Genomic DNA, 27,614 nt, shown 5'->3' on the forward strand with positions numbered 1-27,614 from the left:
TGGCTGCGCCTGGGAATCGGAGGGACCAATCGGCAGGCGCTTCGCGCCTGCCAATTGGTCCCTCCAATTGTCTGTCATGAGGAAAGGTATAATCCGGACCCTTCCTCATCCCAGACACAGCCCGCCCCAGGAGGGCTTACTGATTTATTTAGTCCGTGGCGCCTGTGGCGCCACGGGCGGTGTACAGATATGTTAAATGAAACATGTTGTGATAGGTACTAACCTTTATAAAAAATGTGGAATATAGGCCCCTCTTGATCTTGAGGCCCGAGGCTGAAGCCTAGTTAGCCTATAGGAAAATCCGGCCCTGATGATGAGATTTATACTGTTGTGCGTTTTTTATACAGAGGAACAAGCTACTGAAGAAAAGTGTGTGCTTAGAAAACGGGGATTAATATCTGGATTCTGGATTCTTGATCTTGTATAGCTTGATCTTGATTCATTTGAACTAATAAAAGGTTACAATTGGACAATTAAGACACTGAAGCTTTAATATGTATTGTGATGCTGTTTTTGACCAGACTTCTTTACCTTTGGATGCTTGCATTAGTTGGCTGGCCCTTTAGCTTAGTGCTTCTTGCCTCAAGGTGCTCTGAAAACCTATAGTCTATGACGTTGCTTTCTGATGAGTTGCTTTCTGATGAGTCAAGACGTTAGTGTATCTAGCTCAGCAATAGCTCACAACTCTCCAGCCAGAGAAAGGCCTTTTCTTTCAAGCAGAGAGAACTAGGAATGGAACCTGGGCAATTAGAACTGACAAAGCATCTCAAAATACAAAGCGTTTCTCTGGCCAACATCAGAAGCTTACAGGGAGGAGTCACCACCTAGATTCTCACCAGGGTGCTTCTTGTTGAGTTTTTCTAGGGCATAGAACTAAAACCACACTGCAAAGCATAAGTGGAAGCCAATGTGACTGGAGAAAAGTGCCTTGTCCCTTTAACAAAAGCTTTAAGTAGGCCCTGATATGGAGAGCTCAGGTGGCCCAATCTCATCTGATCTCAGAAGCTAAGCAGGGTTGGCCCTGGTTCTTCCTGGATGGGAGACCTCCAAGGAAGTCCAGGGCTGCTATGCAGAGGCAGGCAATGGCCAAGCACTTCTGGACATGTTTTGCCTTGGGGATGCTGCCATAAGACAGCTGTGACTTGATGGCACTTTCCATCACCACCATCAAATGGGTTGTTGAAGCTTTTCATGGCATGGAGGTAAATAACACCACCAGGTAAACAACATCTCTTAAAGGGAAAGGTCATCTTTTTCCAGATAATATACAGCTAATTGGGTTCATAGAAAATTGTTCATTGTAATTAGCATTTCAGAGCTTTTTTGGGGGGAGGAACTGGGAGGGCATTCAAATCAGCTGGCCAGCCAAACTAGAGTTGGTTGCTTGAGCTTAACATATTGGAGTGAACTTGATAATTTAGAAATTCAAATATACAAGGGTGACCTGAAATATGTACGAGGTTGGAATCCTTCTCTCTGTCTTAACTGTGACCATTGTCAATGGGCACCTGGCCCAGCTTCCCGGCATCCGCTGTTGAAATGTCTTCCTGCCCAAATCGCTGCTGCCAACCTCAGGGCCACCATGGCTTCTCCTACTTCATCAGCAACTACTCCTACAGTCCTAGCATGATTCCTAGTTTCAGCCTGACACAGCTTCTCCCCTGACCCACTGCTGTTGCCAATGCTGGGGCTGCCATGGCTTCCCCTCCCCATTGCTGCAACCATTGGTAGGCCTGCATGCCTCCAAGCCTTCACTACCAAGCCTGCTGTCTTCTCCAGGGCTGCCAAGGCTACCCTCATCTCCAACACCTGTGGACCTAGCACAATATCCAGCTTTGCTCCACTGCAGCTTTTCCCTCTCATCCCCCACTGCCAACATGGGGACTGCCATTGCCCAAAATTGTTGCTGGTCCCACTGTGACCCTTGACCTATACTGCCAGGTCCCCCCCCCCAAAAAAAAATAACACAGTCATTACTGGTGCTGCCACAGCTATTGGTCACTCCCCCCATTGCTGTCATTGCAACCTCTTAAAGGAGGTATATGCATTGTCTTTACATGTGTAAACAAATCTGTTTGGGAGTGGGGGACTTAAACCCTCCAATGTATTTTGTTGTTGTTGTAGTTTTCAGATTTTCTGCAAACCTGGTAGGTCGCCTAAGTTTGCAGGAAAATCTGTTTAGCATCAATGTGGCCCCAGACTACAGATTTAGATATCCACAGAAGGGAGCCACACTTGAGAAACAGATATATGTATGAGAGACAGTGGGAGATTGAATATTTGTAATGCATTTTCCATCATGAAAATGAGACAGAAATTACTTGGTGGTGGTATTGGACTTAAATATTTCCCCATTGGGAAATAAATGGTTAACTGTTGTTAATATTATTGTTTGATTATTAATGCAGATTGTTTCATGTATGGTTCATAAGTTCAATGTAAACCGCCCTGAGCCTCCAGGGAGGGCGGTATATAAATATAATTAATTAATTAATTAATTAAAACTGAATTACATTTTGTAAAGTTCTATTGTTATATACTCTTGCCCCCCTGTGGTTTAGATCTTTCTCTTAATCTTTATTTTCAGTATTGCTTTATTTTCAATATTGCTGCCCAAAGCAGCTCTTATTTTATTAAATTTAATGACTTTAGGGCAAAAAACTGCATCTAAATAAACCTGTCACACTCCCCCATACCCTCCCTGGCGTGGTTCTTTTTAGGGTTGCTGACAGGCCTGGGGAAGAAATGTTCTTTTAAAGAAGGCTTAAAGTGTAGAAATGGGCATCTAGAACTTTTCATGGCACCTAGTTGAATAACCTCACCTGGCTTCTCTTAAAGAGACATTTTTCTCCCCTCCAGGCAGTTGACAACCTTGGGTCTTCTGCTTCCCGTAGCTCCAGTTGTAGAAGTCAAACAGATTTCTGTGTGGAGATGCTCAAAGGGAAGGCTTTCCCCTGCTTAATCTGTCTCCCATGAGTTTGTGGATGGCACAGAGGATGTGGGCGACCCATTCTGACATCTGGTTCAATTAATGCTGTTTTCTGTTTTGTGGCAAACTAGTTTATAGGGTGTTACAGAGAGAGTTGTCTCCTCTTTTACTGGCTTTGCTTCTGTACCTCAAACAGCAGTTTGTCATGGAAGAATCAAGCTAAGGAAACTTCTGATGCAAGGGCAGAAGCAAGGGAAAGGCTGCATAGATTTAATGTCTGCCTGCCAGGCTTCCTTGGAAATAGCTGTAGTAAAATGGAATTGTGAGGAGGATGCTTCAATAAAGAAAACAGGATGCTAGTTTATTGCAGCAGTTTATTGTATGTATTGCTTTGGTTTTCTGGCTTTTGAATTTTGCAATCCTAAATCCTAGGTACTTCTACCTAGAGGCAAGTCCCATTTGATTCACTAGGGCTTACTCCCAGAAAAGTGTTCCTTGGACTACAGCCTTACATGCTTTTTATTGCATTGTTTTGATTTTTCACCACTCTTCATTAGTAGAAGCAAGAACGGTGGACTGTCAGTAAGCAAATTTAAAGGATCAGTAAGACAACCTGAGAAGATAGTCTGGACCAGGGGTAGTCAAACTGCGGCCCTCCAGATGTCCATGGACTACAATTCCCAGGAGCCCCCTGCCAGCTTTCGCTGGCAGGGGTATCCTGGGAATTGTAGTCCATGGACATCTGGAGGGCTACAGTTTGACTACCCCTGGTCTGGACTATCCAGCAGTTTTTAACCTTTAACCGGCTACCATCACCTCACAAGTGAACGTCCCTCAAAGCACAAATTAAAAGATGAGACAAAAACAGTAATTCAGCCATCATCATATGAGATATATGGATCTCAAGCATATCCTGCCTGATGGCATCAAACTGACTCCATCATGTTTGCTGTGTGCCACCCTTTCAGGGGCTTGTGGAAGAAATCCATCCTCATAGGGTTGCCACGTGGTCTGGAGAAAAATCCTTTGCCACTTTATAACAGAAGCTTCCTGTTCAGAATTTGGCAGCTGGGTCTTTTTATGCATGGAGGTAAATATCACCTGCTAAATAAATTCTTATTAAACTTCTATTAAAGAGGCAGGATTCTCCACCCCAAGCCATTTGACAACCCAATATCCTCAGGGCAGTGTGTTTTTACAAACTTCTCCAGAAACCATTGCATGCAGAGAGACAGGACTGCCTAAAATAAGGTGACCAGATTTTAACATTGGTAAAGTGAGACACCATTGACTGGGGGGGGGGGGGGGTGTTTCTTGATTAAAAAATTGGTCTATATGGAGCAACAATTTTTTTCATAGAACGCAAAAATAGTATTGTAATATATATATTCATGAGAAGGAAGGACTCCCTAGAGAAGAGCCTAATGCTGGGAGTGATCGAGGGCAAAAGAAGAAGGGGACAACAGAGAATGAGGCGGCTGGATGGAGTCACTGAAGCAGTCGGTCCGAACTTAAATGGACTCCGGGGAATGGTAGAGGACAGCAAGGCCTGGAGGATCATTGTCCATGGGGTCGTGATGGGTCAGACACGATTTCACACCTAACAACAACATGTATTTTAATTTCAACATAAGTACAATTTGCCAGGTGCCCTCGGATGTCCCTCCAAAAGTGGGACAATCTGGTCACCTTAGCCTTCGTCTCAAATATCCATTTGCAACCCAGAAGTTCTGAATGCCCCCACTGAATCATCCCTTCTGTATAGGACACGGCCCATGCTGAATTACTGGACTAACCAATATCTCCTTGAGCCTAATTTTGCCTTGGTGTTCTAAATCAGGAAGCCATCCGTTTGAAATCTGCCTGTCCTGAGTGCTTACAACATAGCTGGGTGACCCTGGACCCATCAGCATTTCTCAGAACAACTTACCTTCAGGGGTTGAGGAGAAGGAAGAGAAGAGCTGTTTTTTTATACCATACTTTAACTACCGAAAGGAGTCTGAAAGCAGCTTATAATTGCCTACCCTTCCTCTCTCCATAACAGACACCCTGTGAAATGGGTATGGCTGAGCAAGCTCTGAAAGAAACTGTAATTGGCCCAAGGTTACACAGCTGGCTGCCTGTGGAGGAGGAGTGGGGAATGAAATCCAGCTCTCCAAGTTAGAGTTCTTCCAGTAAGCAGCAGGATGTAAGATACAGATTGTGTATTATGGAGTGGCACCTGCACTCTTCTCTTGCATGTTCAGCCAAGGCTGCTGTGGTTTCAAGAAATCTTGCATATGAAAGTGTGCCACCTTTTTTTTCCTGCCAGGAATCCTATAGCTGCATAATTTGCAACAGGTGTACTCGAACTCTCTGCTGCAAATGTTCCAGAGGCCTGCCAGAAAAAAAGGGAGGGGCCTCTTCTGAAATCTCTCGACTGTTATAAGGACAGAGAAGAAATGAATTGCTTCTGAATATGATATGAATTTGTTTTGAATGTATGAAAACATATGAACATATTAAAAACAGCTAGAGAAATAATAGCCAGCCACAACAATTAAAATGGAACCTCCACACAGAGAGGCAGTAGAGCTCTGAAAACCAAAGCCACAGCACGTACACCAAGACGAAACACAAAACTTGGAAAGCTTTGGAGCTGCCTTATACCCAATCAGAGCCTTGGACCCTCCAGGTCAGTATTGTCTACTCAGCCTGGGGTCTTTGACATCACCTCCTGCCTGGCCATTTTCACTGGAGATTCTGGGGACTGGAGCTGGCACCTTCTACATTCCCAGCAGATACTTTGCTACGGAGCCATTGCCCCTCCACTAAGCCATTGCCCCTTTGTTTGTTGGGTTTGTGTGTGTGTGTGTGTGGGGGGGGTTGCATTCATGCTCTGGTTGTAGGTTTTACTGGCTGTGACCTTTGGAAGCCAGATGCTGAACCTGCTGGCCCTTCAGCCCTTGATCCGACTGGAGAGAAATTCGAAGCCAGCCGAAGGGGGCTGGGGGAATCCCCATAGAAATCGACGAGGTGGGCTACGCTGAAGTTCTCGCCGGAGGAAGAGGAGGGGGCCGCGCGCGTAAACCTGGCACGACCAGTGCCCAGCGTGCCGTTTCAGCGTCAGGCGCTCGGCCTCCCCCGGGGCTGGTGGTGTGGCGGGCAGAAGAATCCCGGCTCATCTCGGCCGAATCTCTCCCCCAGCCCCAACCCCAACCCCGAGGGGCTGCTGGAGTGTCCCCCTCTCCCTCCCCCCCTTCCTGGGCGGCAGCAGCTGCTGCGGCTCCGGCTGCAGCCCGAGGGGAGCGGGCGGCGCGGGATGGTCCCCGCTGCGCTTGAGGCTGGCCGGGAGCGGGGGTGCCGGGCGGGGGCGCAGGCAGCCCCAGTCCCAGCCCCAGCCCCGCCGCGGTCCTCCCTTCCCACCGTGCTTGCTGCGCCAAGGCGACGCGCTGCTGCTGCCGCTGCTGCTGAATAATTGAGAGGCAGGCGAGCCGGGCGGGCAGCGGCGGGAGCGGCGATGCCGGCCGTGGCCAGAGGGCTCCGCCGGGAGGGGACGCGGACGGCCGAGCTCTGAAGGGCGCCGGGCTGGGTCCCGCCGCCGCCGCCGCGCCATGGCCCTGCTCGTGCACCTGAAGACCGTCACCGACCTGCGAGGCAAAGGCGACCGCATCGCCAAAGTGGCCTTCCGAGGTACGCGGCCGGTGGGTGGTGGGTGGTGGGTGGTGGGGAGAGAAGTTCCTCTCCGGAGGACTCGCTCGCTCTCTGCGGCTGGAAGCGTGCAGGTCAGACTCAGGAGCCGGATGCGGGATGTGCCCGGCGCCAGCCCAGGTGTGCAGGTGGAGTCACAAGGCTGCTTGGCAAGTTGGCGATGAGATGATGATGATGATGATGATGATGATGATAATAATAAAATGGATGCTGGGCGTGGGGGTGCGGGATGACAGCTTCTGTAGCTTCCTGAAAAAGCCTCCCTGAATGGGTGCAATCCGGAAGCTCCCAGGACTGCGGCCGCACGTGTAAAGCGGACCCCTTCAGACCGGCTCCGTCCCCACCTGACACTTTCTGAGCGCAGGTACTGCCCTCGCCTCGCAGCCCTGCACGGCAGCCGCGCTTGCCCCCGGGGAGGGGAGCCTGTTGATCCCCCGGTTCCAGAGTCACCTCCCTGCGGAACTGCCGGACCTGAGCTCTGGATTCTCCTCCGTCCTGCCAGGCAGAGGCTCCCTTCGGTTGAGTTTGGACTCAGATTGGGACTGGGTCACCCGCAGAGAAGAAGAGTTGGATTTTATACCCCAGGTTTCACTACCCGAAGAGCTACTCAAAGAGCCTTACTCAAAGAGCCTTACAATTGCCTTCCCTTCCTCTTCCCCAACAGACATCCTGTGGGGTAGATGGGGCTGAGAGAGCTCTGACAGTACTGCTCTTGTGAGAACAGCTCTAACAGAATTGTAACCAGCCCAAGGTCACCCCACTGGATGCATGTGGAGGTGTGGGGAATCAAGCCCGGCTCTCTCTGGTTAAAGAGCGCCTCACAGGCTGGCTCATGGAGAGGAGACTTCCCCTTCTCCCCTCTCCCAATGCTACAGTTCCCAATTTGAAATGACCTTGGGGGGCACTATTTGACCCCTGCAGGGAAGTTACCGGAGTCTCCGGGGAGAAAGAAGGGCTTCCCCAAAGATCCCAATAGCATCTCCTGGAACTCTTTCAGATTTGTTTCTAATGGGGTAGGGGGGTGGGGAGACAAAACCTCTGCTCTGGGGAGGTAAGGAGCCTCTACCTCACCTATGTACTCTGCGATGTGTCTGTCATATTTCATGCCTTGGAAAAGCACAAGTTGCTCCAATGTCCTCTTTGGTGTGTTGCAGATGCAAGGATTTGTACAGGATCTTTGGGTGTTCAGAGCACCTTTCCTAAATTGTGGCCCCCGTTCTTATGTCAGCCCCATAAAACTGCTACAGTTCATACAACCGAGCACAAATGTACATACGCATCCATTGGCATGTTGCTAGTAGGCGCATGAATATTGTCGCTCCTGTGGAGAAATCCTTTGCAAAACACCCCAGGGGAATGGGAAAGGGAAAGGTGGGTGGAGGCTAAAAAATGTAGGGCAAGGAGAGAAAACCCAGTTTTGCCTCCTCTGTGGTGAGACCCAAATGAATCATCTTGATTTTCGGACAGTGCTCAAAGCAACTTTCCTTAAAGCTTCAAGGCGGTTATTATGTGAGAGCAGACTCTGTTCCCTGCTCCGTGGCTCAGCAGCAGAGCATCTGGTCTATATGCAGAAGGTTCCAGGTTCAATCCCAAGCATCTCCAGCTAAAAAGAGGATCAGGTGGTGAGTGACACCAAAGAGCTCTGCCTGAGACCCTGGAGGGCTGCTGCCTTGCAGCGTAAACAATACCGAACTTAGTAGAAAAATGCTCTGACTCTGTATGTTTATAGCTGCAAAAAGCTTAATGGGATGCAATCTCAGGGAGCCTTTGGCTTCCAGTAAAACCTGCTTTATGACTGCGGATGGAGGCAAGAGTGGCTGACGCCCTTCTAAGATGTCTTGCGCTTTTAAAGGTAAAGGTATTCCCTGTGCAAGCACCGGGTCATGTCTGACCCTTGGGGTGACGCCCTCTAGCGTTTTCATGGCAGACTCAATACGGGGTGGTTTGCCAGTGCCTTCCCCAGTCATTACTGTTTACCCCCCCCCCCCAGGAAGCTGGGTATTCATTTTACCGACCTCGGAAGGATGGAAGGCTGAGTCAACCTTGAGCCGGCTGCTGGGATCGAACTCCCAGCCTCATGGGCAGAGCTTGACTGCATGTCTGCTGCCTTACCACTCTGCACCACAAGAGGCTCTAATGGAGCTTAATGAGTGGAGAACGGGCAGCAGAAGTTTTTCACAGCACAGAGGTAGATAACATTAGCTGATAACAGAATATCCCACTAAGCCTCTATGATAGAATTTTCCCTCTTCCTTTGGATAGTTGGCAGCCGTGCTCTCCAGTTTGTGCACTTGTGGTACACTCTTGTTGATGAACCAAGCCACGTGCAGCTGGGCATGAACCAATGCCAACCGCTGCGCCAAGGAAAATCACCCCCCTTTTTTTCTTCATTAAGGTCAGCAGGCTTTGAAGGGTCTAACTCTGCCTAGGATGGCCCCGTGAGATGCGTGAGAAGTCTGCCAGGGCCTGCAATGCACTTGGCATGGGACAAGAAGGGGTTAAGGAGGCCCATGCCTATGTTGCTGCTTGAAGGGGCTGTGGCTCAGAGATAGGGCATCTGCTTGGCATGCAGAAGTCTCAGGTTCAGTCCCTGGCACCTCCAGTTGAGAGGGAAAGATTTAAAGGATGCTCTCTTCTCATACCTCCTCTCCTCTTTGAAAAAGCAACCTCTTTTAAATGAACACGGAAGGAAATGTAACATATAATTTCATGGGAGATAGTCCAATTCTCCTTTACAAGCCATCTACACCAGTGCAATCATCTAGTGGCAGTGAGTTCCACAAATTAATGATGGGTTGTGTCAGGAAACGATTTCTGCATCTTGTGGCAGTGAGTTTCACAATTAAAGACAACTGTATATTTTTCCCTAAACAGAGTCATGGGTCACTCTGTATGTCATCTTCTTTGACCCTGACGTTCTTACATTTCTTTGCTTGGAAAGAGTTGTGTGTTATCTGAGTGGTGTGTGTTATCAAAACATCCTTTGCACTCCTAGGGGAACTTCTGTGCTGTCTCTAAGACTGCTGGCTCAGCCCCCTCATCTCTGATCCCAGGTTGGCTTTTGGTCCAAAGTTCTCACAACTCACCAGACTTCTGTCTCTCCATCTCTTGATTCTTAACAGCAAGAGCAACAAAGGCTCATGAATTCTCTAAAACCAAAAATAACCGAAACCTAAAGTGATGCTAATTAAATTGTGGCTATAGAGGATTTTTCTGATACCTTTTTGCTGCTGTTGAGTTTTTGTTTTTAAATGTATTGAGTTCTTTCTGGAAGCTTTAAAAACAGAAGCAGGCTTTTGTGCTTGGGGTGGGCATAGGGAAATTCTTCCTTTCTATGTTGGCCTCATAAAGTATATTTTAGTTCTGGCTACAAATTCTAGGTACACTTCAGTAGAGAAGGTATTCTGCCGAAGCCGTGTTGGAATGAATGGAGGCTGTGTTTCAGCAGAGCTTGCGTACGCATTATGTCTTGTGGGATTGGCCCCCTGAGAGACATGCAATTTAAGACTAAGACATCCAATAGATCTGATGCAGAATTTCATTCTTGTAAATCAGAATTGTGGGAAGTGTGTGGTTCTGGTCTCCTTTTAGGTGAGAGAAAGACAACCAAAAGAATCTCCTTTAAATTTTTTTTTCACAGTGCTATCCTCAGCATCATTGTGCCCTTCTCAATCTATTGAAGTCAGTGGGTTTAGAAGGGTGCAGAATGGTAAGGCAGCAGACATGCTGTCTGAAGCTGTCTGCCCATGAGGCTGGGAGTTCGATCCCAGCAGCCGGCTCAAGGTTGACTCAGCCTTCCATCCTTCCGAGGTCGGTAAAATGAGTACCCAGCTTGCTGGAGGTAAACGGTAATGACTGGGGAAGGGAATGGCAAACCAACCTGTATTGTCTGTCATGAAAACGCTAGAGGGCGTCACCCCAAGGGTCAGACATGACTTGGTGCTTGCACAGGGGATACCTTTACCTTTACCTTTTTTAGCTTTGTTTAGGATGGCATAGTCAGCACTCGAACCTGTCAGAAAGACCTTGATCCTCTTACTTCACACATCTGCCACTGTCAGATTACATTGCTTCCCTTTCTGTAACACTGAGCTTGAGGCTGCTTTTCTCAGAAAGTTCTTGCATATAATTTAGTGATAAGAGGCTTCTATAACTTCTACTGGTATTAAACTCAAAGCTCAGTGCCACAGCTAGATTCAAGTCTAGCAGTACCTCAGAGGCCAACAAGATTTTGGGGGTTCAAGCTTTCAAGAGTCAATGCTCCTTTTGTCAGCTCAGTGTGTACACTGCAGCCGCTTCTGAGGTGCAGAGGGGTGTAGGAGAATATTTATTTCTTGATAGCTGCTGGGGCTCATCTGGCTATCACATTTCAATTCCCTCTTTCCGCCAAGGAGCTCCGAGCAGCACATTCTGAGGTAGATCAGGCTGACCAAACGACCTTCCCAAGGTTACCCAGTGGCACAGTAGGAATCTAAATCCAAATCTCCAGGCTTTGTGATCAACACTGTAAGCACTAGAATTTAACAACATAAGAAGAGCCCTGCTGGATCCGACTGGTGGTCCATCTAGTCCAGCATCTTGATTCACAGTGTGGTCTACTAATCATCCTGGAGGGCCAGCAAACAGGACATGGAAGTCAAGGCCTTCCCCTGATGCTTTCTCCCCATAGTGACTTTCAGAAGTTTACTGCCTGTGAAAGTGGAGGTTCTCTTTAATCATCTTGGCAAGTAATCCTTGACGGACCTATCCTCCATGAAGCTGGCTATACAGCATTATACTCCACAGGCTCTTGTGCCTAGGTCAGAAACGACTGAGAGCCTTTTCTCATGGTTTCAGGTATTCATGAAGCTAAGAGACACTCTGCATACAGCCAGAGGCTTTCTCTTTTTATTATTACATCATGCATTTTCAAGGGTTGAAGTCATGAACTGAAAAAAAACAATGTGGCCTTACTTGGAGACTCCTGGAGTGGCTACTGCCTGCCCCTGTGTCACAACCCTGGTGTTCCTTGGAGGTTGCCCTTCCAAGTGCTAGCCAAGGCCGACCCTGCTTAGCTCCTGAGATCTGATGGGATTGGGCTTGCCTCGGCTATCTAGGTTGGGTTATCTCACAGGTAAATTCACTCAGCAGCCTCGGATGGGAGACTTTATTGAAAACCTTTTGCAAGTCAGAGAATATGGGGTTTATAAAACCTATAATAGTATGTATTCTGCTTTACCGTATATGCTGAACGTGAGAAGAAATGTTTTGGGACCACGTTATATTTCTTCTGTGGAATTAAGAGAAGTATCGGTCCAGTTTGACAGAGAAGAGATAACCCTCCTAGAACCATTAATTTCAATGGGTTTGGAAGCTTGTCAGTGGGTGGGCAGGAAGGGATGTGCCAGTGCTTATCTCTTGTGGCCCTTCCTTACAGGAAATAGCTAATTGGTGCTGCAGGATGGTAGGTGATTCTCCTCCAGGCCAGGCTGGATTCTAGAGATTTTTGGTGGTGGTGGGGAATCACTTGGGCATGAAATTGGGGTCACTTTGGTTGGGCAGGTAGTTGCGAGTTCCTGGAGGGCCCTTCCAATTCTATGATTCTGTGATTCTAAGAGTTTGACTCTGTTTAGGATTGCACTGTAATTCACATACAGGGTTGTTAGCTTTGCAGTAGCCAGATCGAAATTGAGACTGAAGAATGTTGATAGAAATATAGTAAACCCTGGAGGGATTCCTATGAATTGGATGTTGCTATATTGCTTTTCTGGCTTCCCTGGTTGCCATTATTTAACATCTGGAGTGGCTATTGCGTATCGTTTTAATCATGGTTGTATTCATTTTTGTAAGGCCTATGTCCATTGAACAATAAACTCAGATGTGCTCTGGGGGTGGGAGGAGAAGCAGGGCAGAGACCCAGTGCGGCATAGTGGTTAGAGCGCTCAACTCAATTGGTTGGTCCTAAGCCCCATTCATGAAGCTTGCTGGGTGAGCCTGGGTCCATCCTATTGCTTTGGCTTAACCTGTCTCACAGGAGTGTTGTTGTGAGGAAAGAAGGACACAGAGAGAGCGAGAGCCATGCACACCGCCTAGCAGTGGTGAGATAAAATGTACTTGGGTATGCAGTCAGTAACACAACTTCTAAAGCAGTGGTTCTCAACCTTCCTAATGCAGTTTAAGAACTTTAATACAGTTCCTCATGTTGTGGTGACCACCAACCATAACATTATGCAAGTGTTCTTTCACAGAAATTAAACCAAAACTGACCAATGGCGTGAAGATCCATTGTTCATGATCGTATATAAATTGTTTTTTTTCCCCAGCGTTTCTCAGTTTAATTCTGACTCTTGTTCTGCCATGCCAATCTTGCTCTTTTCCACTTCTCCAGACAGGCGAACGCTGTATCTCAATCTACCCCGCAAGGCTGTTGTGTGGATGGCACCCCCCCAGCCAAGCTGCTTGCCCTGCCGTGATCCTGTGAAAGGGTTGTTCGACCCCAAAGGGGTCCCGACCCCCAGGCTGAGAACCACTGTTCTAAAGGATCCAACATGTGTACGTGCGTTGAGAATCACACAATCATAGAAGAATCATAGAGTTGGCAGGCACCATACTCAATGCAGGATCAGCCTAAAGCATCCATGTTAATTACCCATCCAGGTGCTGCTTAAGGACCACCAGTGAAGGGAGTTCACCATTTCCATAGGCATCCAATTCCACTGCTGAACTGTCTGAAGTGGTATTAAGTTGCAGCCAACTTATGCCAACCCCATGGGGTTTTCAAGGCAAGAGATGAGCAGAGGTAGTTTCCTCTGCATAGTGACCCTGGACTACTTTGCTGGATGCCCATCTGCCAAGATCGGGCTACGCTGGACCAGACAAGTTAGGGCAAATGAGCCTACAGACATATGTATTTACCCTGCAGTCATTCAGTTCTACACATAGGGTTGGATGCAGCCAGCTCTCTCACTCAATCCCTCACAATTCATACTACAAGGCCCTATCACATATAGTGTTCATACATGCAGGACCCATAATTCTTAGCATAGGTTTTTTGGGATGGTCAGAGAGACCTCTCCTTGGCTGAATCTGCATGGAGTTCTTATTCCAATCCCAGGTTGATTCAATCCCTGCTGTCTACTCTGAATGCGATTCCCATTTTGATTTGGGGCAATTTAAATTTTTCATCGGCAACAAGCATGATTGATCCAGAGTGACCCTACCTTTCCCCCACAATATCCTGGAGTGGATATAACCTTTGATATTTGAAAAATCGGCATGAGTAAGTGTGCTGCTGTCTGCCTTCCCCGAAATAACTTGCTGCCAAGCCTCCAACGCTGTAGGAAAACCCTGATTGGCCAGTGTGCCAGGAAGCCCTAACTTCTCTCAGCAGAAGATCCAGGAAGCTCTAACTTTTCTCTCGGCAGAGATTTGCCTCTTGGATTTATCCCCCCTCCTCTGCTGTCTCCAATCCTTCCCCCCCCCTCTCTTCAAGAAAAGAAAGAAAGAGGCTCCTGCTGTGCTTGGGCCCCCCTTCTGAGCTTCCCTAATCACATGCAGAACACTTTTCTGTTTCAGTGGGGGGGGGGGGGTAGAGGAAGACCTGAGTTCCAATCAATCTGAATTCAGCAGGATCCACAATGGAATAAACAAAGTAAGTGCAGAATCAGCAGAAAAGTTGGATTCAACCCATATCTGGCAGGAGGGAAAGCACCGAGGGAGGTGAATTTCAAAGGTCATGTAGCTAGAAGGGAACCGGTGAAAGATCCCATGTTCCCCTCCCCTGTTCCCCTCCACTGCTTTAAGTGGCAGGCCACCAAATTTTGCTATTCAGTCCTCTGCTGGGCCACATCTAGTCTGGCCCTGGGCTAAGCAGGGCTTTAAAAAAATGTATGAATGGTGTGAAATGCTTCTCTTTGTCTCATACCATTGGAGATCAGCCAATAAGATATATGAGTAATAAATTTAGGGCAGACAAAAAAAGTACTTCTTCACACAATGCACAATTTAATTTAGAGAATTCAGTACAGGGTATGCTTATGGCCATTGGCTTGGGGGCAAACAAGACAAACCACTGGGAGATCTCCGAATCCATCTTCCCAGTAATTTTAATAATAGAAATGCCAGCTGGGGAGGGGAGGGGATTCAGCAAGAGAGAAGGGTTTAACCCTTTCCAGCCAGTGTGGTTTTGCCAAACAAAACTACTCCCTCCCTTAGCTGTTATTAGCCTTTAGGAGGAAGGTCGTTTGGGAGTTCCTTGTGTGTTTTAAATTTCAGTTTGTAAGCTGGCTTGAGGCACGAGCAAAGGCAAGATAGAATATTTTAGTAAATAAGTGGATTAAAAGACAGCAAGGCTCTCTCCCCTCTTTCTTGGCTAGGAGCATCAATGAGGAAGGTCAGCTTTCATTCAGTGGGTCTGCACAGGGTGGGAGGGGTTGGACTCTTTCTTGTCTTATGCTGCAGCCTTGATCTGAATTGTCCCCCCACCTCGCCCAAGGCTTTAATGTCTGTTTTTAAAATGCTGGGAAGATCCAGCCATGGATCATTTAACATCTCATCAGGCTCGGGCTGTAGACGGCTTTCAAAGGAGACAGGGCCATTTCAGGAGGAGAGATATATCAGTGTTAGTAGACAGAATCACTATATGGAACTTACGTCTCGAAGCAGTCTATCTGTGTTTGCTAGATCCTGGGGGCTGAAGGAGCTCACTAACCAGAATTTCTAACAACTACCAGAGACTTCCCATTTCTTCTTAAATTGGTGTATTTCTGTGCAACCCAGGAAGAAGGGCCAGGGGGTGGCAGGAAGGCGGGAGGCATGTTCATGCCCACTAGTAGATGTTCTACATCAAAAATGGTGAGTGCAGAATGTTCCCAGGTCTGAAATTTCCAAATATCTGCACAAGGATGCTAGATTTCCTTGGGGGGGTCTCTCACCCAAGTACTAACTACAGTGGTCTCTGCTTAGCTTTCTTTTTAAATTAAAAAAATTTTTTTTTCAATTAACATAAAGTACAGGAAGAAAGACGGAAAGATAACCTAATTAACTTGCGTTTTAAAAATTCATCCCAGTGCCTTTGAAATTCTTCCACTGCTCTCTGATTAATTGTGTGTTAGTGTAGCCATCGCAGCAAGTTCTCTTGAGTTTCTCGCACCATAGATACATCTGAGGCTCATATTGTTCTTTCCATTGGACAGCTATGATAAGTCTCGCCACTGTTGTTGCATGAAAAAAATTCTGCTTCTTCTTTACCAAGGCCTGTAGGAAAAACACTTAACAGCATATTTTTAGGTTCAAGTGGAAATTTTCAATTAAATAGAATTTGCAATTTTTCATGTACTTTTATCTAGAATTTTTTAACCATTATACAATTCTACCACATATGGAAAAAGGATCCAACCGTCTCTTGATATTTCCACCATCTGTTTGGTTAGACATTTTACTTATAGCTTTAGGTGTTTTGTTGTTATGTGCGAAGTCGTGTCCGACCCATCGCGACCCCATGGACAATGATCCTCCAGGCCTTCCTGTCCTCTACCATTCCCCGGAGTCCATTTAAGTTTGCACCTACTGCTTCAGTGATTCCATCCATCCACCTCATTCTCTGTCGTCCCCTTCTTTTGCCCTCGATCACTCCCAGCATTAGGCTCTTCTCCAGGGAGTCCTTCCTTCTCATGAGGTGGCCAAAGTATTTGAGTTCCATCTTCAGGATCTGGCCTTCTAAAGAGCAGTCAGGGCTGATCTCCTCTAGGACTGACCGGTTTGTTTGCCTTGCAGTCCAAGGGACTCGCAAGAGTCTTCTCCAGCACCAGAGTTCAAAAGCCTCAATTCTTTGACGCTCGGCCTTCCTTATGGTCCAACTTTCACAGCCATACATTGCAACTGGGAAGACCATAGCCTTGACTAAACACACTTTTGTTGGCAGGGTGATGTCTCTACTTTTTAGGATGCTGTCTAGATTTGCCATAGCTTTCCTCCCCAGGAGCAAGCGTCTTTTAATTTCTTTGCTGCAGTCCCCATCTGCAGTGATCTTGGAGCCCAGGAAAATAAAATCTGTCACTATCTCCATTTCTTCCCCATCTATTTGCCAGGAATTGAGAGGGCTGGATGCCATGATCTTGGTGCCAGTTTGGTGTAGTGGTTAGGAGTGTGGACTTCTAATCTGGCATGCCAGGTTTGATTCTGCGCTCCCCCACATGCAACCAGCTGGGTGACCTTGGGCTCGCCACAGCACTGATAAAACTGTTCTGACCGAGCAGTGATATCAGGGCTCTCTCAGCCTCACCCACCCCACAGGGTGTCTGTTGTGGAGAGAGGAATGGGAAGGCGACTGTAAGCCGCTTTGAGCCTCCTTCGGATAGGGAAAAGCGGCATATAAGAACCAACTCTTCTTCTTCTTCTTCTTTGTTTTCTTGATGTTGAGTTTCAAGCCAACTTTTGCACTCTCCTCCTTCACCCGCATCAACAGGCTCTTTAGTTCCTCTTCACTTTCTGCCATTAGAGTGGTATCATCTGCATATCTGAGGTTGTTGATATTTCTCCCTGCAATCTTGATCCCAATTTGTGACTCCTCTAATCCCTCCTTTCTCATGATGTGCTCCGCATACAAGTTAAATAGGCAAGGCGACAGTATACAGCCTTGCCGAACTCCTTTCTCAGTTTTGAACCAATCAGTGATTCCATGTTCAGTTCTCACTGTTGCTTCTTGACCTGCATATAAATTTCTCAAGAGACAAATAAGATGCTCTGGTATTCCCATCTCTTTAAGAACTTGCCACAATTTGTTGTGCTCCACACAATCAAAGGCTTTAGCATAGTCAATGAAGCAGAAGTAGATGTTCTTCTGGAACTCCCTAGCTTTCTCCATGATCCAGCGTATGTTGGCAATTTGATCTCTAGTTCCTCTGCCTCTTCGAAATCCTGCCTGTACTTCTGGAAGTTCTCGGTCCACATATTGTTGGAGCCTAGCTTGTAGGATTTTGAGCATAACTTTGCTAGCATGAGAAATGAGTGCAATAGTGCGGTAGTTTGAACATTCTTTGGCATTGCCCTTCTTTGGGATTGGAATGTAAACTGACCTTTTCCAATCCTGTGGCCATTGTTGAGTTTTCCAAATTTGCTGGCATATTGAGTGTAGCACTTTTACTGCATCATCCTTTATGATTTTGAATAGTTCAACTGGAATGCTGTCACCACCACTAGCTTTATTGTTGCTCAGACTTCCTAAGGCCCATTTGACTTCACATTCCAGGATGTCTGGCTCCAGGTCAGTAACTACCCCATTGTGGTCATCAGGGATGTTAAGCTCGATCTTGTATAGTTCTTCTGTATAATTTTGCCAGGTATAATTTTTAGGTGTTAGATACCATCTATAAATCATTTTATACCAGTTTTCTTGAAGTGCCTGACATTTGGTTAATTTTATAGTTCTACACCATAAGTGTTCCTGGTCCTCAATCATAATTGGTTCTCTAAGGATCTGCATCCATTTCACCATACATTTTTTAATGTGCTCTTCTTCAGTCTCATAGGTAAGGAGAAGTTTGTATATCCTGCCTAAGATGTAGCTTATCCTAAGTGATCAGAACTTCACATTCAGTTTGTTCTTTCCACGAAAGTCTTTCACTTCTTCTCTCAATTTCGACACCTATTGCATGTATGTTAACCAGTCCACAGATTTTCCCTCCTGTTGAAGACTTTGCCAATTTTTCGTTTTTCTTTCATGATCAACCATATATTGTAGACTAATACATTCAATAGTTCCTTCTTTAGATTTCCTTGTATTCACCACTTTCAATGGGGTCTGTTTAGCTTTCAAGATCTGAGAAAATCAAGCTAGCCTTGGGCCATATAGGTCAGAGTATGTCAGGTTTACCTCCACTGAAACAATGCCTCTTTAAAGTTTAAGGGGTAGGTGTTCCACCAACCAGCTGTGGGGTAGTCTTGGCTTCTAGTGCTTGAGAGGCGACAGTGCAGGCCTTCTGGAATTCTGGCTCTGCTAGTGAACCTTCTGATGGCACCTGGGTTTTGGTCATTGTGTGAAATAGTCTGTTGGACTGAATGGGCCATTGGCCTGATCAAACATGACTTCTTACTTACTCTTATGTCTTCCAAGTGCAGGTACACCCTTTAAAAATAATTGTGCATTAACACATAAAAGGTTCATGTTCCACTGATTAATTTGGGTACTTTATCTTCCTCCCACCCACATTTTCAGTGCAAGGGAGAGTCTTGAAGGGCATGCTTATCCTTATTGTTAAATATTGAGAATATTGTCTCAATTTTTCTGGAACAATTTTCCAGTATGATAATATTTCTCCTGATCTTTATCGATAACCATGCCCTTCCCAAATTCCCTATAAGGAATTAAATCAATATTTACTAATGTACAATGTGTAGAAATAAGCAGTGGAAACTTTCCTGGTGTGGAGGTAAATAATATATTAAGCCTCTGTTAAAAGAATGGGACATACTTCTCCATGTCTGTTGGCAAATTTACCTGTAACTGGTCTGGCTAAGAACTTCAGGCCCATTATATTTTGCCTTAATTTCATTTTGTCCCCTTTTGATGTGTTCTTTTCTCACTTGCTATTTTAATAGGAAATTTCACAGGCTGCTTACATTGTGTTCTCTGCCGTGTAATTGTTTGGTTCTGTCAGATTTCAGCTATCGATATTTGCCTTACCATGTCACAAGCTGCCTCTAGCATTTTGCTTTTTAATGGACAGCAGCTAACAAAATTTCTGTACTGTGCTGTCTAAACCGTGTATACCAAGAAGCTCTTGCAATGTTGCAGAGGATGCTGGGATGTTATTCTATGACCGCTCTGGGTTCTGCTCCCAGACACTGACAAGGATCTTGGGTTGCACACAATACTGGGCTTTGGGGTGGCAAAATGTCTTGGAAACTGGTTTTGACAAAGATAGTTGAAATGAATGTGTACAGTATATGAATAGGTCATGTATGACAATAGCAAGCTACAAAGGGAGAGGTCTACATAGGCAATGATGTTTCTGAGGCTCAATGTGATGTGGGTTTACCAGTCCTCCTGCTTTCAGTTCACCTCCTCAGGAGACAACATGGACGAGACTCTGGCACCTCCCAACCTGGGAGAATGCCTACTAACGAAGAACACTAATATATATGCTGAGAGGCTATGAACACAAAACACGAGGACCAAGTGAGTGCCCTCTTGTGTATGCCTGGAAGGAGAAACAAAAGATAGTTCTGGAGGGCTCGCTTAAAGGATGCATATGTCATGATGGATGTAGCCCGTGACGGCAGTGTGAACACACACAGATGTAGACATATGTAAGGAGGGCAGAATCCCAGTTTCCATTCTCCAGATACAACATTTAAGGGACGGGGGGGGGGGGGGGTCGGAATCATGCAAGAATCATGCTGACGCTTAGAAATACCATTCCTGGGGTCACGGGATTTGTACAGAGGACTAGGTGGGTGAGGTAGGGGGAAGCGGCAAAGGAGAGGATGAATGAGTTTGGAGCTCATCCTTCTTGCCATTGAACGATGGTGCAGTCATCCAGGAAGATGCTGAGGGCCTCTTTAATAACTATATAGTAACTGAAGTCAGGGTAAAGGAAGGAAGGAACACCTCACAGAGCTCAATACAGCAGTTCCTCTAGCTAGCCAACCTGTTTTAAGACGTGAGTAGAACCTGGATTGGAACAGCTTTGGATTTTAGTATCTCTGAAAAGACTTGCTGAACATCACAGAAACAGACTCCTTTCCGTAGAGCAGCACCTTGAATGACCAGCTATGGGTTGGGAAATTCAAATAGATTGGGGAGGTACCTGGGAAAGGCAGGGCTTGGGGAGGGGAGGGGAGGGGAGGGCCTTCAGCAGGGTATAAGGCCATACAGACCAATTTATAAAGCAGCCTTTTTCTCCAGGAGAGCTGCCCTCACACCCATGGGGCCCATGACCCTGGAGATGATCTTTCCTGTGGTCAGAAAAGTGACAGAGACCTCTTCTGCATGAGGAATTTGCAGTGGTTCAGTACTTGTCTTGTTGTGGGGCTAATTCTCGCTTCCTAATAGTCTCAGGCATGGTGCTATTCTGGCCGTCAGTTGGCCAGCTTTTGCTGCAGGACTCAACAAGGTGTAAGTCGGAGTAGGGCTGTGAGGAAGTGGAAAATCCAGGCAATCCCTAGTCAAGGCTTTGCTCCTCCCCTCCCCGAGCGCCACTTCTGTTATCTATCCTCGAAACTTTTTTTAAGTCCAATTGTATCACACCTTGATTCCAAAGTAATAAAATAGCAAAAAAAAAAAAAAACGTGTTTATTTTTTCTTGGTTTTAGTGAGATCAGGGATTGTTTGTGTGTTGTGGAGGGGGGAGGGGAATTACATGATAAGGCAGCCCATTTTAATAATCCCTGTGTGTGTGTTGTGACGGTTTTGTGTTACAACGCAATCCTGGTATTTTTTAATTATTCTTATTTCGGACTTGGAGTTGAGGACGCTCAAGTGGCACTGGAAGTTGATTGGGGAGTTCTCACCATGCAATGATTGATGAGTTAAAATGAGTGACAGGAAGTTTCCACTTCCTATCCATCGGGTACCTCATGTGGTAGTGAAAATCCAGGATGGACGGGAGGGGAGTGGGCCAAAGGCTCCTGTGTGGGAGGGGGGAGAATCAGGGCGACTTGCCCCAGACTGAAAACCAGGCAGCAGTGTGGCTTTGCATTCTCCGTGCGGTATCCATCAGAGAGGGACACAGGAAATTCCATGTCCCATGCAAGGAGTGGTAGGATCCACGGCACTGTTGTTTGTACCTTAAATATTGTGAAACATTCGTAGGCACTGCATCTGTTTGGTGGGAAATTGTTGGCAACAAAGTGATGACAAACAGCATGGCTTCTGTTAGGAACACGAGAAGTCACTTTGGATCACAGAAGAATTGCACATAGAGCTGAGCTGATGAATAAGATGGGAAGCTAAAGACTGGGGAACTTAGGAGCAAAGAGGCAAAAGGGCCCCCAAGGAGAAGGGCAGAGCAGGCAACGGGTTGAAAACTAGAAATATAAGCATGGATGGAAGAGACAAAGAGGATACCCGAAGGAATGGTATTCCTCAAAGAGGACCAAACACCAAGAGGGGTTAGTGCTGATGGCAGGAAATGAGTGGATCACTCAGCAAGCGATAGTTATCGTGAGATTGTGGGTCAGGGAGCAGAGCAGACAGGGATGCTAAAGAGGCGGTGATGGAGCTTAATTTCATATCGATTGAGACCAATGGAGCCAATCTCATTTTTTGCTGCATGCCTCTTAATCGTAATACATCATTCTAGAACAGGGGCAACCGAGCCTAGCAAAGGTATTAATAGGGGCTCAGAAGCTGTTCTGTTTAGGATGGATTATCCATACACAGAGAACACCGTAGCAGCTTGTTCTCTACTTCAGAGCTAATAAATTGCTTCAGCCTATGCTTGTGCCAGTCTCATGGGCTGGCAAAGGAATTGCTACGTATCAGAATCTTTTCCTTGCAATACAATCTGCGTTTCCGATCCACGGAGGAGAAAATACGATTGCTAGGGTCCAAGGAGTCCTGAATGTCAATGTCTCCTGACTGTAGAGATACTAGTTTTGAAATAAATTTTTGGCAGATATTTGAAAATGTGGCAGAAAGAAATCTTGCATTTGGAGTTGAGAATAAAATATTGGAATATGCTTTATAACTGGTTGCATTGCCAGATTATTTTGATTTTGGCAGACATCAAATGTGAAATGTTATGAGCTGTCAAATACCGTGAAATAGTCCTGCACATCATCTGTCAAATGCCATCATTTTCTGGTATCACTAAGTATCATAGCATTTTGACAATTGATAACAATCAACCATGAAATATTATAGAATGCCAAGTTGTAAAGAAGAAGAACTGGGTTTTTTTTTTTGCATCCTGCTTTTCTCTCCCCGAAGGAGACCCAAAGCAGCTTACAAACACCTTACAAACACCTTTCCCTTCTTCTGCCCACAACAGACACCCTGCGAGGTAGGTGGGTAGCTAAGAACTGTGAATAGCCCAAGGACAACTAGATGGCTGCAAACCCAATTCTCTAGTTTAGAGTCCATTGTTTGGAATGTCAGCTCAGTCATTCTAGAATTGTGTAATGAAAACACATGACAGGGGAATGTCCCACTAACACTCCCCCCCCCCCCAAATCAAACAAGAGCATGAGACAAATGCATTATTCCATTGTGTGAACTCCAGTGTGTTTTGAGAGCTCAGCCAGAGGAATGTATCTTCATTAAGGTCAAGACTGTAGTCAGACCCACAGGGGTAGTCAAACTGCGGCCTTCCAGATGTCCATTGACTACAATTCCCATGAGCTCCTGCCAGCATTCGCCAGCAAATGCTGGCAGGAGCTCATGGGAATTGTAGTCAATGGACATCTGGAGGGCCGCAGTTTGACTACCCCTGCATAAATGCTAGCATGGTTTAAATATGCCAAAAGGTGCAAAGCATCAAGCTGATTAAAGGAATAAAATAGTTTTATTTAGAAGAGAAACAACTTTCTATAGAAAGAGAGAGGAGAGTTCGAGAGAGCAAGCAGAGGGAAGTGTATGCAAAACAGCAGGAAGTCTCCAACTGAGCCACAGGACAGAGGAAGAACTTATTTGAAAAAACATTCTGGAAGTTTCTAAACTAACTAGATTAGATACCCATCTCCTTCCTTGCCTTCTGTAGGAATTTTTACACTATTAATTCAGACCCACTACTGATCTTGCATATTCCAACACTGAACAAAGGGAGGGGATTTTCCAGGTAGAGAAGTGGGGAATTATTATTTTATTTATTTATTTATTTCCCACCTTCCCCCCCGGAGGCTCAAGGTGGGTTACAATCACATAAAATCACCCCCCCCCAAAATCCACAGTAAAAACAGATAAAAAGGCCTATCAGACCAAGAAGTTGCGGCGAAAAAACTCATCCTAAACTAATCCCAGTCCTAGAGGAGATCAGCCCTGACTGCTCTTTAGAAGGCCAGATCCTGAAGATGAAACTCAAATACTTTGGCCACCTCATGAGAAGGAAGGACTCCCTGGAGAAGAGCCTAATGCTGGGAGCGATCGAGGGCAAAAGAAGAAGGGGACGACAGAGAATGAGGTGGCTGGATGGAGTCACTGAAGCAGTAGGTTCAAGCTTAAATGGACTCCGGGGAATGGTAGAGGACAGGAAGGCCTGGAGGATCATTGTCCATGGGGTCGCGATGGGTCGGACACGACTTCGCACATAATAACAACAACAACAAACTAATCTCACATCCCATCTAAATGGATAATCAATAGGAACAGTCAGAAGCCATCTCTTATCTTGAGCTGACCAGATTTTAACATTGGTAAAGCGGGACACCATTGACCGGGGGTGTTCTTGATTAAAAATTTGGTCCATATGGAGCAACAAAAAGTTTAATAGAATGCATAGAATGCAAAAATAGTATTGTAGTATATATTTTTAAATTTTCAACGTAAGTACAATTTGCCAGGTGCCCCCAGATGCCCCTCCTAAAGTGGGACAATCTGGTCACCTTATCTTATCACTGACTGGCTTACAGCTTTTTTTACCCTTTCCAATTACCAACAAATGAGATCAGGACATAATTAAAGTGGGCAGGGGAAACCTTTCCCCCTCTTGTCATCCTCTACCCCCAAAGCAACCCTTGCAGGATTCTACTTGCCCCCTTTACAGGACCTAGCTATTTGTCCTTATAAGGCTACTAGTAGCCCTGTGGGCTGGGGAAATGGCATGAGGAGAAAGGCTTCAACACCTTTCTCCCTGAGTCCTGATTCTACACACATGTCATCTGTTTAAAACTGTACTCCATACCCAGAATTCCCAGTATCTCCTCTTGTTCTGCCCCCAGGACACCTTTGTGGATGACTCTGCTCCAGATGTCTCCACCACCTTCTGAAGCACAGTCTGGCCACAAGGGCTGGGCCTTCTCTGCTGTAGCACCTTGACTGTGGAACACCCTCTACATGCAGATGTTCAGGATGCCAAGTTTCATAAGTTTCTAGCACCCCCTAACCTGGGTTTCCGATCATGCTTACTGAAGATGAAATACTGAATGGCTATTATATTTGGTCCGTACTCCTGAAATAAGTAGTAGGAGCATAAAAATGTGGTGAATCAGAGTACTGGTCCATTGGGGCCAGCGCTGTCTATTCTAACTGGCATTGGCTCTTCAGTTTCTCAGGTAGTGAAAGGTTTTTCCTAACAGCTGCTGCCTGACATCCTTGTAACTAGAGGTACTAGAAATTGAACCAGGGACCTTCAATGTGCAGAGAAAGTGGCTTATATATTCCTACTGTCATGATGGTCAGTTCATACTCTGACGAAGAATGCTTGCATTTGAAAGCTCACGCCTTGAAGAAATCTTTGTTGGTCTTAAAGGTGCTACTGGACTCTGATTTTACAGAGAAAATGAGTTGTCCTTGAGCTATTGCCCTTCTTATCAAGGAAAGAGCGACTTCATGTAGTCATCGTGCTGCTGATCTAAGCAGTTCAGCATTTTAGGAAAACAGTCCCCCTGTAACAGTGTTGACATGAACCTATCCTTTGTAGTTTTTCTTTCTTTGGCCCCCTTGGCAATGCTTGTTCATTGTCAGTGCGAAGGGAACAAATATTGATTGGCAGAGTTATGATAAAGACACGCTGCTAAGCACTGTGACAGATACCCCTTTCCCTACTGGCAAGGATCAGTGGTTATTCTCTTCTGCACAGGGTGGCTCTGAAGATGGATTTGCTGGTCTCTGGAGCTGGATTCCAAGCTGTTAGGTTCTAAATATTAATGTCACACCTGAAATAGAACCCAGCTCTTTATGGGCAGCTCTCAGCCCTTGAGCTGTGGGTGCCAGGCCAGCTTTACCTAACCCCAATCTCTTCCCACCCCATCTTTGACCACTCCCCCCCTTAAAGAAACAGATCTGAAGCGATACTTTATTACCTCTGCATGCCTGAGAGAATGGCCTAAATCTGTTTTCACTTTCATCCTTCCCTAGTTGAAAGAGAGACAAAACTGGAACCCACTAATTATCTAGAGCCAAGGTGCCAAATTCATTTGCTCTGAGGGCCAGATCTGGCATGAAAGTTATTTGGGCTGGCTGGGTCACGGGTGCCATAAAATGTAATGCCAAATGCCAGAGATGTAAAGTTTATAGATGACTCGGGCAAATCTAATTCATAATATTCTTTTTAAAATCAAAACACACAAAGGAACTGACTCGGAGGAGTGAAAGCAATTGATTTACTGAGGAATCCTCAAAGCCACATTAAATGTATTTAATCATATGTAAGACTATTTCCCCCCCCCCCCAAGGGATGCTATGAAATGGATGGTATCTTACATTTGCATATAAACGTGTTACTTCTTGTATATATAGCCCTTTTAGGAGACAGTTCTTCTTCCTTGCAAGTAAATAAGGTAGTTTTTCAGCACCCCCTCTGCCCTTCAGCAGCCAAGGAGGGTTAAGATCTGTCTCTGGTGGCGCAGAGTGGTAAGGCAGCCGCCTAAAAGCTTTGCCCATGAGGTTGGGAGTTCAATCCCAGCAGCCGGCTCAAGGTTGACTCAGCCTTCCATCCTTCCGAGGTCGGTAAAATGAGTACCCAGCTTGCTGGGGGGTAAACGGTAATGACTGGGGAAGGCACTGGCAAACCACCCCGTATTGAGTCTGCCATGAAAACGCTAGAGGGCGTCACCCCAAGGGTCAGACATGACTCGGTGCTTGCACAGGGGATACCTTTACCTTTACCTTTTACTGGCTTTCTGTTTTCTCTCTTCCCCCATCCTACCTCTGAGAATTTCAAGGAGGCAAACCAGACTTCTCCCTCCAGTGCCCCACTCCACAACCAAAATTAACCCTGGGAAGGGGTCTAGGGCAGGCTGAGCAACTGGCCCGAGTCACCCAGATCAGTGGTCCCCAACCTTTTTATCACCGGGGACCATTCAACGCTTGACAATTTTACTGAGGCCCAGTGGGGGGGGGGGTAGTTTACTCCTCTACTCTCAGCCACTGCCCTAACGCTCTCTGATCACTATGGTAATGTTTAAACATCCCTTCAAAATAAGATACAGACACGCCACAACAATGGACATAAGGAACATTTTATTTTCATGGAAATTTTAACTCATGACAATGACAAATCAATGGGAACCCTGAGCTTGTTTCTCTGCAACGAGATAGTCCCATCTGGGAGTGATGGGAGACAAGGACACCCGAAGTGTGTTGTAAAGGGCCGGGGGTGGGGGGAGAAGGCATCCTTTGGGGCCCACCTCCAATTAGTCAACGGACCACATGTGGTTCGCAGTCCACAGGTTGGGGATTGCTAACCCAGATGACAGGTTATTGGCTCAGGAGTGGGGGGGGTCTCAACCTGGCTCTCCCAGATCCCTCCACTGCCAGTTCTCATCCCTCCTGCACACTGGATGGGAGAGACACTTCTGGGTAGCAGTGTGTATGAACGAGATCTTGGGGTACTTGCAGACTGTAAGCTAAATATGCACAAACAGTGTGATGCGGAAGTAAAGAAGGGGAAATTACAATGATTCTTCTTTCTCCACCTTCTCTGCCATTCCCCCCATACTATTTTACTTCATTCTCATAGGCTAATCCCCTAACCACTTTCTTTCTATTTCTTGAAAGTTTCAACCATAACCACTTGTACCCACTTGCTCCCTCTCTCTAAGAAACCTCCTAAGTTAGAATAATAGAATCCTAGAGTTGGAACGGGTTATATGGGCCATCTAGTACAACCCCCTGCTCAATGCAAGATCAGCCTAAAGCATCCAGGACAAGTATCTGTCCAGCTGCTGCTTGAAGACTGCCAGTTTGTCAAGACTGCATTTGTTCAGAGGAAGTGGGCTTGTCCAATCATGGCACAAAGCCTAGATAACTCCCTGCCCAGAGGTGCTCCTTTGTGTTTCTTCTGTCTTGTAAAAACCTGGCTCTGTGTAAAGGCAGGCCAGCTGCTTGAACCTAAAAGACTGCTTTTCTAGCAAAAGA

At 46.2% G+C, this 27,614-nt stretch overlaps 1 protein-coding gene across 13 annotated transcripts in view; it reads left to right on the top strand.

The window, feature by feature from the left end:
• Nucleotides 1-5,919: 5,919 nt before the first annotated feature.
• The window catches only part of OTOF (otoferlin), a 177,553-nt gene continuing 155,858 nt past the window's right edge, over nucleotides 5,920-27,614 (top strand). For 5 of the 13 annotated variants that reach the window (XM_077331067.1, XM_077331133.1, XM_077331093.1 and 2 more), the window contains exon 1: nucleotides 5,921-6,601. In XM_077331067.1, the coding sequence (XP_077187182.1) occupies nucleotides 6,523-6,601 (79 nt within the window). In that variant the 5' untranslated portion in view covers nucleotides 5,921-6,522. Of the gene's footprint in view, nucleotides 6,602-27,614 lie in introns of all 13 variants that reach the window. The other 8 variants (XM_077331075.1, XM_077331103.1, XM_077331178.1 and 5 more) reach the window with 3 other exon arrangements.

This window comes from Paroedura picta, chromosome 1 (assembly GCF_049243985.1).
Source record: "Paroedura picta isolate Pp20150507F chromosome 1, Ppicta_v3.0, whole genome shotgun sequence".
NCBI classification, from domain to species: domain Eukaryota; kingdom Metazoa; phylum Chordata; class Lepidosauria; order Squamata; family Gekkonidae; genus Paroedura; species Paroedura picta.